This window comes from Sus scrofa, chromosome 15 (assembly GCF_000003025.6).
Source record: "Sus scrofa isolate TJ Tabasco breed Duroc chromosome 15, Sscrofa11.1, whole genome shotgun sequence".
Lineage (NCBI taxonomy): Eukaryota > Metazoa > Chordata > Mammalia > Artiodactyla > Suidae > Sus > Sus scrofa.
Window position 1 is genome coordinate 68,504,149 of NC_010457.5, and position 14,002 is coordinate 68,518,150.

Here is a 14,002-nt window from a genome sequence, read left to right on the forward strand (position 1 = left end):
GGAAGATAAAGCCAAGTACAGCTAACCGGTTTTGGACAAAGGTTGAAAGCTATTAAGTGGAGGAAGAATTGTCTTTTCAACAAATGGTACTGGAGTAATTAAAGAGCTATAGCTAAAAATATTGACCTCAATCTCAACTTCACTGTGTATACAAAAATCAATTCAAAATAATAAATGTAAAATGTAAAGCGATATAAATGTTAGAGGAAACATAGGAGAAAAATTTCAAAACCTAAGGCTGCAAGATGAGGTTTTAGACATAATACCAAAAGCATAATCTATTAAAGAAAATATTCTTAAATTGGACTTTACCAGAATTAAAAACTTTTATGCTGCAAAAAATCCTGTTAAGAGGATGAAGAGGGAGTTCCCGTCGTGGCACAGTGGAAATGAATCTGACTAGGGATCATGAAGTGCTGGTTCAATCCCTGGCCTCACTCAGTGGGCTAAGGATCCAGTGTTGCCATGAGCTGTGGTGTAGGTCGCAGATGCAGCTTGGATCTGGCATTGCTGTAGCTGTGGTGTAGGCCGGCAGCTGTAGCTCCAATTAGACCCCTAGCCTGGGAACCTCCATATGCCGTGGGTGTGGACCTAAAAAGAACAAACAAAAAAGAAAAAGAAGGTGAAGAAAAGCTACAAACAAGGAGAAAATATTTGCAAACCATATATTTGACAAAAATATTATATCAAGTTCAACAGTATGAAAACAAATCAATTAGAAACTGGGCAAAAACACAAACTGAACTTTCAAAGAGATACACATGGCAAATAAACACATAAAATAGTGTTCAACATCATTAGCCATTAGGAAATGTAAATTAAAACCACTGTAAGTTGCCACTGCATGCCTGACAGGCTAGCTAAAATATAAAAATAATCATAATAGCAAATGCTGTGGAGGATGTGGAAGCTGGATCTCTCATCCATTGCTGATGGAAGACAGTTTGTTAGTTTCTTATAAAACGAAACATGCATTAGTAAATATGACTCAGCAATTACAGTCTTGGGCATTTATCCTAGAGAAACAAAACTTATATTCACACAAAAACCTTTACATAAATGTTCATAGCAGCTTCATTTGTAATAGCAAAAACTTATAAACAACTAAAATATCCTTCAGTGGGTGAATGGTTAAATACACTTTGGTATATCCATATAATGGAATGCTTTCCAGCAATAAAAAGAAACAAACTATTGATATATACAGCAACTTGGATTTCAAGGGCTTTGCTGTTTAGTTAAAAACATCAGTTTCAAAAGATTGCAAACTGTGTGATTCCATTTTACATAACATCCTCAAAATGACAAAACTGTAGTGATGAAGAACAGATTAATGATTGTAAGGGGCAGAAACAGAGTGGAGATTGAGAATGTAAAGAAAGCTCCTTTGTGGGGATGAAACAGTTTTGTATCTTCATTATGGTGATGGCTACTGAATTTGTACATGATATAGAAATGCAGAGAACTGTTCATATACAAACATGCCTATATACATACACCCCACATTTTTTTGAGATTCTTAAATTTTAAATATTCGCTTTCAAAGGAAGCAAGATAAAATGATGTAGGTGCTTTGTTACTTATTTATCTTCACTGCTCTCTGAGAGTAAAATTTATAAATTTCCTGAGAAGCAGGTGGATCATTTTGTGTGTGAATGAAGAAGTCCATGGATATTTAAAAATGAACTTATTATTAGTATAATTTCAACTTATAAACAAAATTATTGTATAGGTTGGTTTATAGATTTACATTTAATTAAGAAACATGTTTTTTAAATAATATATCAGCACTCTTTTCAGGATTTCTTGAATGAAAACTTTAAATACAATATTTTAGTAGTAATTCTATTTAGGAAGAGGACAGAAATGAGAACTCCATGGTCCCCTAAACACTGTTACACCCTTTCATGATCTAATTCTTCTTTACTACCCAATAGACTGGAAAGTAGATTTGAAATCTGACAAGGTTCTTTAGTCAAAACAACACCAGCAAAAGTGCTGCTATACAGACTCCCTTCTTTCATTCTTTTTGTCTGAAAACCACATCATATGTGAATATTATATAAAGTGACAGAAGAGTTAACAAGAGAGGAAGAAAACACAGAACATTTTTCAACTGGAGATTTGTTTCAGACAAGGATGAAAACTAAATGTTAAATCAGTTGTTTTTACTATAGGCTTTAGCATAAAATATTTAAGCTAAAAATTCCATAAATCCCACTGAAGTAATTGTACTATGGTGGAAAATGGGCACAGACTCTGGAGAAAAACAAGAACAGCTGGAACTGAATTTGATTTTATAAGATTAGTGACTAGGTGATTTTGTCAGTTTTTGAATGTGTTAACTTTGTCTCCTCATTTTACAAATTAGAAAACTGTGGCCCAGAGAAGTTGAAAGACTTTTCCTTGGTCACATAGCAATTTAGATGTAGAGTAGGGACAAGAGCATAGATTTGTTTTTATTCCCAACTTTTCCAAGACACTTTCCATAACACTATCCCACTTCAAAATGTCCATCAATAGGTTGATCCTTTGAGATATTGACATTTATAATGCGACCTGGCATTTTACACCTGGCAAGAAATACTAATTCATTATATCTATTAAAATTATATTCAATCTCACCATTAATTCTAATTAGGAATTTGATGCTGGTTTGAATGGCTAAAATTTGTTATCAGTTGGGATAGGCTAAATTATGCTATTAAAAATGTCCTGTAATCTCAAAGGCTTAAAATCGCAAGGTTTATTTATTGTTCATGATACACATCCACCATGAATCAGTGGTGATTCTGCACTGCTGTTGCTTAGAGACTCCAGATGATAGAGAAGCCCACGTCATGAACATAGCTGGTCTCATTATCAGGGAAAAAGAGAGCACCAGTAGGTCTCACCCTGGTAATGAAAAACTCCAGTCTAGAAGTGGCACAAATAATTTCTAATCACAATTTGTTGTCAATAGTGGCCTCACCCAGTTAAAAAGACAGCCAGGTAGTAAAGAGTGGTACTCTTTACTAAGAAAGAAGAAGTAGTTATAGTTGATGAGCAGTATCAATGACCATTATGTGATTTATGATATGATGACCCTGTTAAGGGCTGAAAATTGTTAAGAATCACTAATATGGAAAAATTTCCCACTGTGTAGACAAAAATACTCTATAAAATTATCAGCATCAAAGAGTTAGTGTCAGTTATTTTTGCTTAAATCTAAGTTTTTTTTCAACCTTTGAGCATTCTATAAATGTATGATAGGCATAGATATAATTTCCTCTCTGTAAACTTTTGGCTGGTACAGCTGGTCTTCCCTATTAGCTTCCTGACAATGTTTCGCTCCCTGAATATTGAGGAGAGAGCCACGGCTTTATCTTTCTTGAGACCCCACACATTAATCATTCCGATTAGCCCTTTCAGTTAGTTTTTTTTTAAGCTGGCTGATCCACTGGTTCCTTAACTAGTTACTGTAACATGCTTGTCCTCTGTCGGAGTTGGATCATTTGATTATACATTTATAGAGAATTTGGGTGATACTGTATGGAGAGAAGAATTTAGGGCAAAAGTGACAAGGAAAGAAAAAAATGAGGAAAATGGTGGGGAAGGAAGGGAGGAAAGGCATTTAAGCTAGGGTTTATTAAAAATGAAGGAATTAAGTTGGTCATGTACTGGGATTAGAAAGCAAGTCCCTAAAAGAATAAGAGATTTAGCGATAGTGCCAGAGCAGTAAAATCATTGGTTTCTCTTTATTCTTTCCATTTATCTTACTTAGAAACAATCTCAGATATTACTACTCATTTCACTCCAAGAAAGCAGTGGTCTCCCATTTGGCATCATGATATCAAGGTTCTTCTCCTATTCTCTATCTCTGGCAGGAATACCCAGGGAATGAGGGCTGAGATCAGTTCTCATGGATTTAGTCCTTAGGAAATGACTGCAATCACTAGGTTTCAAACACCCCTAATAAGTATTTTTCCTATGGCATATTCCCCAGATTATACTAAATTCACTAAAAATCAAGGAGCACATTTTTCAAGAGATTCAAATATTGGTTTAGGACCTCTCACTGAAGCAAAATGAATAATCTTTCATTTTCCTTTTTTTTTTTTTTTTTTTTTTTTTTTGTCTTTTGTCTTTTTAGGGCCACACCCACTACACATGGAGATTCCCAGGCTAGGGTCGAATCAGAGCTGTAGCTGCCTACACAACAGCCACAGCAACTCGGGATCTGAGCTGTGTCTGTGACCTGCACCACAGCTCATGGGAACACCAGATCCTTAACCCACTGATCAGGGCCAGGGATCGAACCTGCATCCTCATGGACACTAGTTGGGTTTGTTAACCACTGAGCCACGATGGGAACTCTATCTTTCATTTTCTTTTGCATCTTTTTCAATCACCACTACCTTTCCATGAGGTATACTCGCTATTAGTTCTACAATATATTCACTGTGACCACTGATTAAACACTTATGTTAGTGTATTTTTCAGCGCTAGAAAAATTAGTAAAAATAACTTATGAGTTCTTCTTTGTTTTCAATACATCTTTCAATGACAAAAAGTATGTTTGTTAAATAGAATTAAAATGAAATAAACCTGATGATTTTGGTGGCTTTTACTTACCTCTAAAACCCTTGAAATCAAGAAGCAGTGTGACTATATTTCTACTTCTTATTATTGGGATAAAGGGTCATTCATCTATAATATAATATTCAATATGCTGATAACAAGGTTTATTTGTGTAGGTGGTTGAAGTTTGAAGAAGATGTGGAAGATGGAGGGGAAAGGTGGAGTAAACCTTATGTGGCAACTCTTTCATTGCACAGCTTGTTTGAATTGAGAAGTTGTATTCTGAATGGAACTGTGCTGCTGGACATGCATGCCAACACTTTGGAAGAAATTGCAGGTATATCTTCTTTTCGCCCTAGTCTATTTCACTCTTATGGGGATAGCTGATTTTATTATTCCCTTTTTCTTAAATTCTATCCATGTGTGACTTTTTGATCAGTCATCAGTGTATGAAACCTTAACAATAACTTTGTTTTATCACCTCATTTTATATAAAAGAAGTTGAATCTCAGAAATATGGTCTAACTTGCCAGTGGCAAGTCTAGAATAAGACCGTATATCTTTTTTTAAAATTACTCAATGAATTGTATTACATTTATGATTGTACTACGAGCATCACAACCCAATTTTATAACATTTCTATCTCAAACCCCCACCCCATTCCTGCATCCCCCAACCTGTCTCCCTTGGAAATCATGAGTTTTTCAACGTTGGTGAGTCAATATCTGTTCTGTGAAGGAGTTCGTTGTATCCTTGTTTTCGATTCCAACATGTAAGTGATAGCATTTGATGTTGGTGTCTTGCTGTCTGATTGACTTTACTTAGCATGGTAATTTCTAGGTCCATCCATGTTGCTGCAAATGCCATTATTTCTTTCCTTTTGATGGCTGAGTAATATTCCATTGTGTATATGTACCACATCTTCTTGATATACTCCTCTGTCACTGGACATTTAGGTTGTATCAATGTCTTAGCTAGTGTATATAGTGCTTCAGTGAACATTGGAGTACATGTGTCTTTTTGAGTCATGGTTTTCTCTGGATAGATGACCAGGAGTAGGACTGCTGGATCAAATGTTAATTTTAGTTTTAGTTTTCTGAGGTACATCCATACTGTTTCCTACAGAGGTTGCACCAATTTACATTCCTACCAAGAGTGTAAGAGGGTTCCCTTTTCTCCACACCCTCTCCAGCATTTATTGTTGGTAGATTTTTTTGATAATGGCCATTCTGGCCAGTGTAAGGTGGTACCTCATCGTAATTTTGATTTGCATTTCTCTAATAATTAGTGATGTTGAACATCTTTTCATGCTTTTTTTTGCCATCCGTATGTCTTCTTTGGAGAATCATCTGTTTAGATCTTCTGACTATTTTTGTTTGATGGCATTTTTTATTTTTTTGGTATGGAGCTACAAGAGGTGTTTATAAATTTTGGAGATGAATCCCTTGTCAATTGCTTCATTTGCAAATATTTTCTCCCATTCTGTGGATTGTCTTTTCATTTTGTTTGGGGTTTCCTTTGCTGTGCAGAAACTTTTAAGTTTAATTAAGTCCCATTTGTTTGTTTTTATTGTCATTACTCTAGGAGGTGGATCTGAGAAGATATTGTTGTGGATTGTGCCGGAGAGTGTTTGGCCTATGTTTCCCTCTAAAAGTTTTATAGTATCTGGTTTATATTTATGTCTTTAATCCATTTTGAGTTTATTTTTGTGTACGGTGTTAGGAAGTGTTTTGATGCCTAGAACATTTTTTTACATGTGTTCTAATTCCACATGTAAAAAATTCATTCTTTTACATGCGGCTGTCTGGTTTTCCCAGCACCACTCATTGAAGGGGCTGTCTTTTCTCCATTGTATATTCTTGCTTCCTTTGTCATAGATGAGTTGGCTGTAGGTGCGTGGGTTTAATTCTGGGCATTTCTAGCCTGTTCCACTCATCTATATTTCTTTCTTTGTGCTGGTACCATATGATTTTGATGACTGTAGATTTGTAGCATAGTGTTAATTCGGGGAGCCTGATTTTTCCAGATGCATTTTTCTTTCTCAGGATGGCTTTGGCTATTCTGGGTCTTTTGTGCTTCCAAACAAACTTTTCTTTTTTTTTTGTCTTTTTTTTTTGTTGTTGTTGTTGTTGTTGTTGCTATTTCTTGGGCCACTTCCGCGGCATATGGAGGTTCCCAGGCTAGGGGTTGAATCGGAGCTGTAGCCACCGGCCTACGCCAGAGCCACAGCAACGCGGGATCCAAGCTGCGTCTGCAACCTACACCACAGCTCACGGCAACGCTGGATCTTTAACCCACTGAGCAAGGGCAGGGACCGAACCCGCAACCTCATGGTTCCTAGTCGGATTCGTTAACCACTGCGCCACGACGGGAACTCCCCAAACAAACTTTAAGATATTTTGTTTGAGTTCTGTGAAAAATGTTCTTAGTAATTTGATAGGGATTGCATTGAATCTGTTGACTGCCTTGGGTAGTATAGTCATTTTGATAATATTGACTCTTCTAATCCAAGAGCATGGTATGTCTTTCCATCGATTTGTGCCATCTTTGATTTCTTTCGTCAGTGTCTTAGAGTTCTCAGGATGCAGGACTTTTGTCTCTTTAGGTAGGTTTAGTCCTAGGTATTTTACTCTTTTGGATGCAACGGTAAGTGGGATTGCTTCCCTAATTTCACTTTCTGATCTTCCATTGTTAGTATATAGAAATACCATCAATTTCTGTGTATTAATTTTGTATCCCGTGACTTTGCCAAATTCATGGATGAACTCTAACAGTTTTCTGGTAGAGTTTTTAGGATTCTCTTCGTATAGTATCATGTCATCTGCAAATAGGGATTGTTTTACTTCTTCCTTTCCAATTTGGATTCCTTTTATTTCTTTTGCTTCTCTGATTGCCGTGGCTAGGACTTCCAAAACTATGTTGAATGGCAGTGGCGAGAGCAGACATCCTTGTCTTGTTCCTGATCTCAGTGGGAATTCTTTCAGCTTTTCACCATTGAGAATGACGTTAGCTGTGGGTTTGTCATATATGGCCTTTATTATGTTGAGGTCGGTTCCCTCTATGCCCACTTTCTGAAGGGTTTTTATCAGAAATGGGTGTTGGATTTTGTCAAAGGCTTTTTCTGCATCTATTGAGAGCATCATATGGTTTTTACTCTTCAGTTTGTTAATGGGGTGTATCACACGGATTGATTTTTGGATGTTGAAGAAGCCTTGCCTCCCTGGGGTAAATCCTACTTGATCATTGATGTGCAATCCTTTTTTTTTTTTTTTTTTTATTATTATTTTTTTTTATTATTAAATTTTATTTTCCCACTGTACAGCAAGGGGGTCAAGTTATCCTTACATGTATACATTACAATTACAGTTTTTCCCCCATCATTTCTTCTGTTGCAACATGAGTATCTAGACATAGTTCTCAATGCTATTCAGCGGGATCTCCTTGTAAATCTATTCTACGTTGTGACTGATAAGCCTAAGCTCCCGATCCCTCCCACTCCCTCCCCCTCCCATCAGGCAACCACAAGTCTCTTCTCCAAGTCCATGATTGATTTTCTTTTCTGAGGAGATGTTCATTTGTGCTGGATATTAGATTCCAGTTATAAGTGATGTCATATGGTATTTGTCTTTGTCTTTCTGGCTCATTTCACTCAGTATGAGATTCTCTAGTTCCATCCATGTTGCTGCAAATGGCATGATGTCATCCTTTTTTATGGCTGAGTAGTATTCCATCGTGTATATATACCACATCTTCCGAATCCAATCCTCTGTCGATGGACATTTGGATTGTTTCCATGTCCTGGCTATTGTGAATAGTGCTGCAATGAACATGCGGGTGCATGTGTCTCTTTTAAGTAGAGCTTTGTCCGGATAGATGCCCAAGAGTGGGATTGCAGGGTCATATGGAAGTTCTATGTATAGATTTCTAAGGTATCTCCAAACTGTTCTCCATAGTGGCTGTACCAGTTTACATTCCCACCAACAGTGCAGGAGGGTTCCCTTTTCTCCACAGCCCCTCCAGCACTTGTTATTTGTGGATTTATTAATGATGGCCATTCTGACTGGTGTGAGGTGGTATCTCATGGTAGTTTTGATTTGCATTTCTCTTATAATCAGCGATGTTGAGCATTTTTTCATGTGTTTGTTGGCCATCTGTATATCTTCCTGCAATCCTTTTTATTTTTTATTTTTTTTTTTTTTAAATTAAATTTTATTTTCCCATTGTACAGCAAGGGGGTCAGGTTATCCTTACATGTATAAATTACAATTACAGTTTTTCCCCCACCATTTCTTCTGTTGCAACATGAGTATCTAGACATAGTTCTCAATGCTATTCAGCGGGATCTCCTTGTAAATCTATTCTACGTTGTGACTGATAAGCCCAAGCTCCCGATCCCTCCCACTCCCTCCCCCTCCCATCAGGCAACCACAAGTCTCTTCTCCAAGTCCATGATTGATTTTCTTTTCTGAGGAGATGTTCATTTGTGCTGGATATTAGATTCCAGTTATAAGTGATGTCATATGGTATTTGTCTTTGTCTTTCTGGCTCATTTCACTCAGGATGAGATTCTCTAGTTCCATCCATGTTGCTGCAAATGGCATGATGTCATCCTTTTTTATGGCTGAGTAGTATTCCATCGTGTATATATACCACATCTTCCGAATCCAATCCTCTGTCGATGGACATTTGGATTGTTTCCATGTCCTGGCTATTGTGAATAGTGCTGCAATGAACATGCGGGTGCATGTGTCTCTTTTAAGTAGAGCTTTGTCCGGATAGATGCCCAAGAGTGGGATTGCAGGGTCATATGGAAGTTCTATGTATAGATTTCTAAGGTATCTCCAAACTGTTCTCCATAGTGGCTGTACCAGTTTACATTCCCACCAACAGTGCAGGAGGGTTCCCTTTTCTCCACAGCCCCTCCAGCACTTGTTATTTGTGGATTTATTAATGATGGCCATTCTGACTGGTGTGAGGTGGTATCTCATGGTAGTTTTGATTTGCATTTCTCTTATAATCAGCGATGTTGAGCATTTTTTCATGTGTTTGTTGGCCATCTGTATATCTTCCTGCAATCCTTTTTAATGTATTGTTGGATTTGGTTTGCAAGTGTTTTGTTGAGGGTTTTTGCATGTATGTTCATTGGTGATATTGGCCTGTAATTTTCTTTTTTTGTGGTATCTTTTTCTGGTTTTGGTATGAGGGTGACGGTGGCCTCATGGAATGAATTTGGGAGTGTTCCATCGTCTGCAATTTCAGGGAGTAGTTTCATAAGGATAGGTGTTAGCTCATGTCTAAATGCTTGATAGAATTCACCTGTGGGAGTTCCCGTTGTGGCTCAGTGGTTAATGAATCCGACTAGGAACCACGAGGTTGTGGGTTCAATCCCTGGCCTTGAAGGACCCAGTGTAGCCATGAGCTGTGGTGTAGGTTGCAGACACAGCTCGGATCCCGCATTGCTGTGGCTCTGGTGTAGGCCGGCAGCTACAGCTCCAATTAGACCCCTAGCCTGGGAACCTCCATATGCCACAAGAGCAGCCCAAGAAATGGCAAAAAAGACAAAAAAAAAAAAAAAAAAAAAAAAAAAGAATTCACTTGTGAAGCTATCTGGACCTGGACTTTTGTTTGTTGGAAGTTCCTTAATTATAGTTTCAATTTAGTACTTGTGACTGGTCCATTCATCTTTTCTATATCATTTTGGTTTAGTCTTTGAAGATTGTACTTTTCTAAGTATTTGTCCATTTCTTCTAGGTTGTCTGTTTTATCGGCATATACTTGCATGTTGTAGTGTCTTATGATCCTTTGTATTTCTGTAATATCTGTTGTAACCTCCTTTTTCATTTTTAATCTTATTGATTTGAATCCTCTCTCTTTTTTTCTTGATAGGTCTGGCTAAGGGTTTATCGATTTTGTTGATCTTTTCAAAGAACCACCTTTTCATTTCATTGATCTTTTCTGTGGTTTTCTTCTTTTCTATTTCATTGATTTCTGCTCTGATCTTTATGATTTCTTTCCATCTACTAACTTTAGGTCTTATCTGTTCTTCTCTCTTGAGCTGCTTTAGATATAAAGTTCAGTTTTTAATTTGAGCTTTTTCTTGTTTCCTGAGGTAGGCTTGTATTGCTATAAATTTCCCTCTTAGAAGTGTTTTTGTGCATCCCATAGGGCTTGAAGTGTTTTATCTCTGCTGTCATTTGCTTCTAGGTATTCTTCAATTTCCTCTTTGATTCCTTCAGTGATCCATTGGTAGTTTAGTAGCATGTTGTTTGGTCTGCATGTATTTGTGTTTTTTGCAGTTTTTCTTTCTTGTTGTTGATTTCCAGTCATATAGCGTTGTGGTTGGAAAAGATGCTTGATATGATTTAAATTTTCGTAAAGTCACTAAGGCTTGATTTGTGGCCCAGAATGTGATCAATACTAGAGAATGTTCTGTGTGCACTTGAGAAGAATGTGTATTCTGTGGGTGTTGGATGGAATGTCCTATAAATATCTGTTAAGTCCATCTGGTCTAATGCTTCATTTAGGGCCTGTGTTTCCTTGTTGATTTTCTGTCTTGATCTGTCCATTGCTATAGGTGGGGTGTTAAAAGTCCCCTGCTATTATTGCGTTATTGTCAGTTTCTCCTTTTAAGGTTGTTAGCAGTTGCCTTACATATTGAGGTGATCCTATGTTGGGTGCAAATATATTTATAGTTGTTACATCTTCTTCTTGGATTGATCCTTTGATCTTTATGTAATGTCCTTCTTTGTTTCGTATAATATTATTTAAGGCCTTTTTTGGTCTGATATGAGTATTGCTACTCCAGTTTCTTTTGATTACTGTTTGCATGGAATATTTTCTTTCATCCTCTCATTTCAATTTGTATATGTCCCTAGAAGTGAACTGGATCTCTTGAGGACAGCATATATATGGGTCTTGTTTTTATATACATTCAGCCAGTCTCTGTCTTTTGGTTGGGGCATTTAGTCCATTTACATTTAAGGTAATTATTGATATGTATGTTCTTTTTTTTAATTTTATTTTTTCCCACTGTACAGCATGGGGATCAAGTTATTCTTAGATGTATACATTTTTCCTCCACCGTTTGTTCTGTTGCAATATGAGTATCTAGACATAGTTCTCAATGCTACTCAGCAGGATCTCCTTGTAAATCTATTCTGTCTTGTACCTGACCAGCTCCCGATCCCTCCCACTTCCTCCCTTTCCTGTCAGGCAGCCACAAGTCTTTTCTCCAAGTCCATGATTTTCTTTTCTGAGGAGATGTTCATTTGTGCTGGATATTAGATTCCAGTTATAAGTGATGTCATATGGTATTTGTCTTTGTCTTTCTGACTCATTTCACTCAGTATGAGAGTCTCTAGTTCTATCCATGTTGCTCACATGGCATTATGTCATTCTTTTTTATGGCTGAGTAGTATTCCATTGTGTATATATACCACCTCTTCCGAATCCAATCATCTGTCGATGGACATTTGGGTTGTTTCCATGCCCTGGCTATTGTGAATAGTGCTGCAATGAACATGCGGGTGCATGTGTCTCTTTTAAGTAGAGTTTTGTCCGGATAGATGCCCAAGAGTGGGATTGCTGGGTCATATGGAAGTTCTATGTATAGATTTCTAAGGTATTTCCAAACTGTTCTCCATAGTGGCTGTACCAGTTTACATTCCCACCAACAGTGCAGGAGGGTTCCCTTTTCTCCACAACCCTCCAGCACTTGTTATTTGTGGATTTATTAATGATGGCCATTCTGACTGGTGTGAGGTGGTATCTCATGGTAGTTTTGATTTGCATTTCTCTTATAATCAGCGATGTTGAGGATTTTTTCATGTGTTTGCTGGCCATCTGTATATCTTCCTTGGAGAACAATCTATTCAGGTCTTTTGCCCATTTTTCCATTGATTGATTGGTTTTTTTGCTGTTGAGTTGTATAAGTTGTTTATATATTCTAGAGATTAAGCCCTTGTCAGTTGCATCATTTGAAACTATTTTCTCCCATTCTGTAAGTTGTCTTTTTGTTTTCTTTTTGGTTTCCTTTGCTGTGCAAAAGCTTTTCAGTTTGATGAGGTCCCATGGGTTTATTTTTGCTCTAATTTCTATTGCTTTGGGAGACTGACCTGAGAAAATATTCATGAGGTTGATGTCAGAGAGTGTTTTGCCTATGCTTTCTTCTAGGAGTTTGATGGTGTCCTGTCATATATTTAAGTCTTTCAGCCATTTTGAGTTTATTTTTGTGCATGGTGTGAGGGTGTGTTCTCGTTTCATTGCTTTGCTTGCAGCTGTCCAGGTTTCCCAGCAATGCTTGCTGAATAGACTTTCTTTTTCCCTTTTTACGTTCTTGCCTCCCTTGTCAAAGATTAATTGACCATAGGTGTCAGGGTTTATTTCTGGGTTCTCTATTCTGTTCCATTGGTCTGTCTGTCTGTTTTGATACCAGTACCACACTGTTTTGATGACTGTGGCTTTGTAGTATTTCTTGAAGTCTGGGAGAGTTATGCTTCCTGCTTGGTTTTTGTTTCTCAGGATTGCTTTGGCAATTCTTGGTCTTTTGTTGTTCCATATAAATGTTTGGATTGTTTGTTCTAGTTCTGTGAAACATGTCCTGGGTAATTTGATAGAGATTGCATTGAATCTGTAGATTGCTTTGGGTAGTATGGCCATTTTCACAATATTGATTTTTCCAATCCAGGAACATGGAATATCTTTCCATTTCTTTACCTCTTCTTTGATTTCTTTGATTAAAGTTTTATAGATCTTGGCATACAAGTCCTTTACCGCCTTGGTCAGGTGTATTCCGAGGTATTTGATTTTGTGAGGTGCAATTTTAAAAGGTATTATATTTTTGTATTCCTTTTCTAATATTTCATTGCTGGTGTACAGAAATGCAACTGACTTCTGAATATTAATCTTAAATCCTGCTATTTTGCTGGATTTATTAATCAGTTCAAGTAGTTTTTGGGTTGAGTCCTTAGGGTTTTCTATGTATAGTATCATGTCATCTGCATACAGTGACAGTTTTATCTCTTCTCTTCCTATATGGATGCCTTTTATTTCTTTTGTTTGTCTAATTGCTGTGTCTAGGACTTCCAAAACTATGTTGAAGAGCAGTGGTGAGAGTGGTCATCCCTGTCTTATTCCAGATTTGAGTGAGAAGGCTTTCAGTTTTTCCCCATTGAGGATTATATTTGCTGTGGGTTTATCATAAATGGCTTTGATTATGTTCAGGAATGTTCCCTCTATACCCACTTTGGCAAGGGTCTTGATCATGAATGGATGTTGGACTTTGTCAAATGCTTTTTCTGCGTCTATTGAGATGATCATCTGGTTTTTGACTTTTCTTTTGTTAATGTGTTGTATGACGTTGATTGATTTGCATATGATGAACCATCCTTGTGAACCTGCAATGAACCCTACCTGGTCATGGTATATATATTTTTTGATATGT

At 37.1% G+C, this 14,002-nt stretch overlaps 1 protein-coding gene across 1 annotated transcript in view; it reads left to right on the forward strand.

The window, feature by feature from the left end:
* SLC4A10 (solute carrier family 4 member 10) overlaps positions 1-14,002 on the forward strand; it is a 312,403-nt gene that overhangs the window by 161,542 nt on the left and 136,859 nt on the right. The window contains 1 exon segment of the mRNA XM_021075903.1: positions 4,737-4,897. Within this exon segment, the coding sequence (XP_020931562.1) occupies positions 4,737-4,897 (161 nt within the window).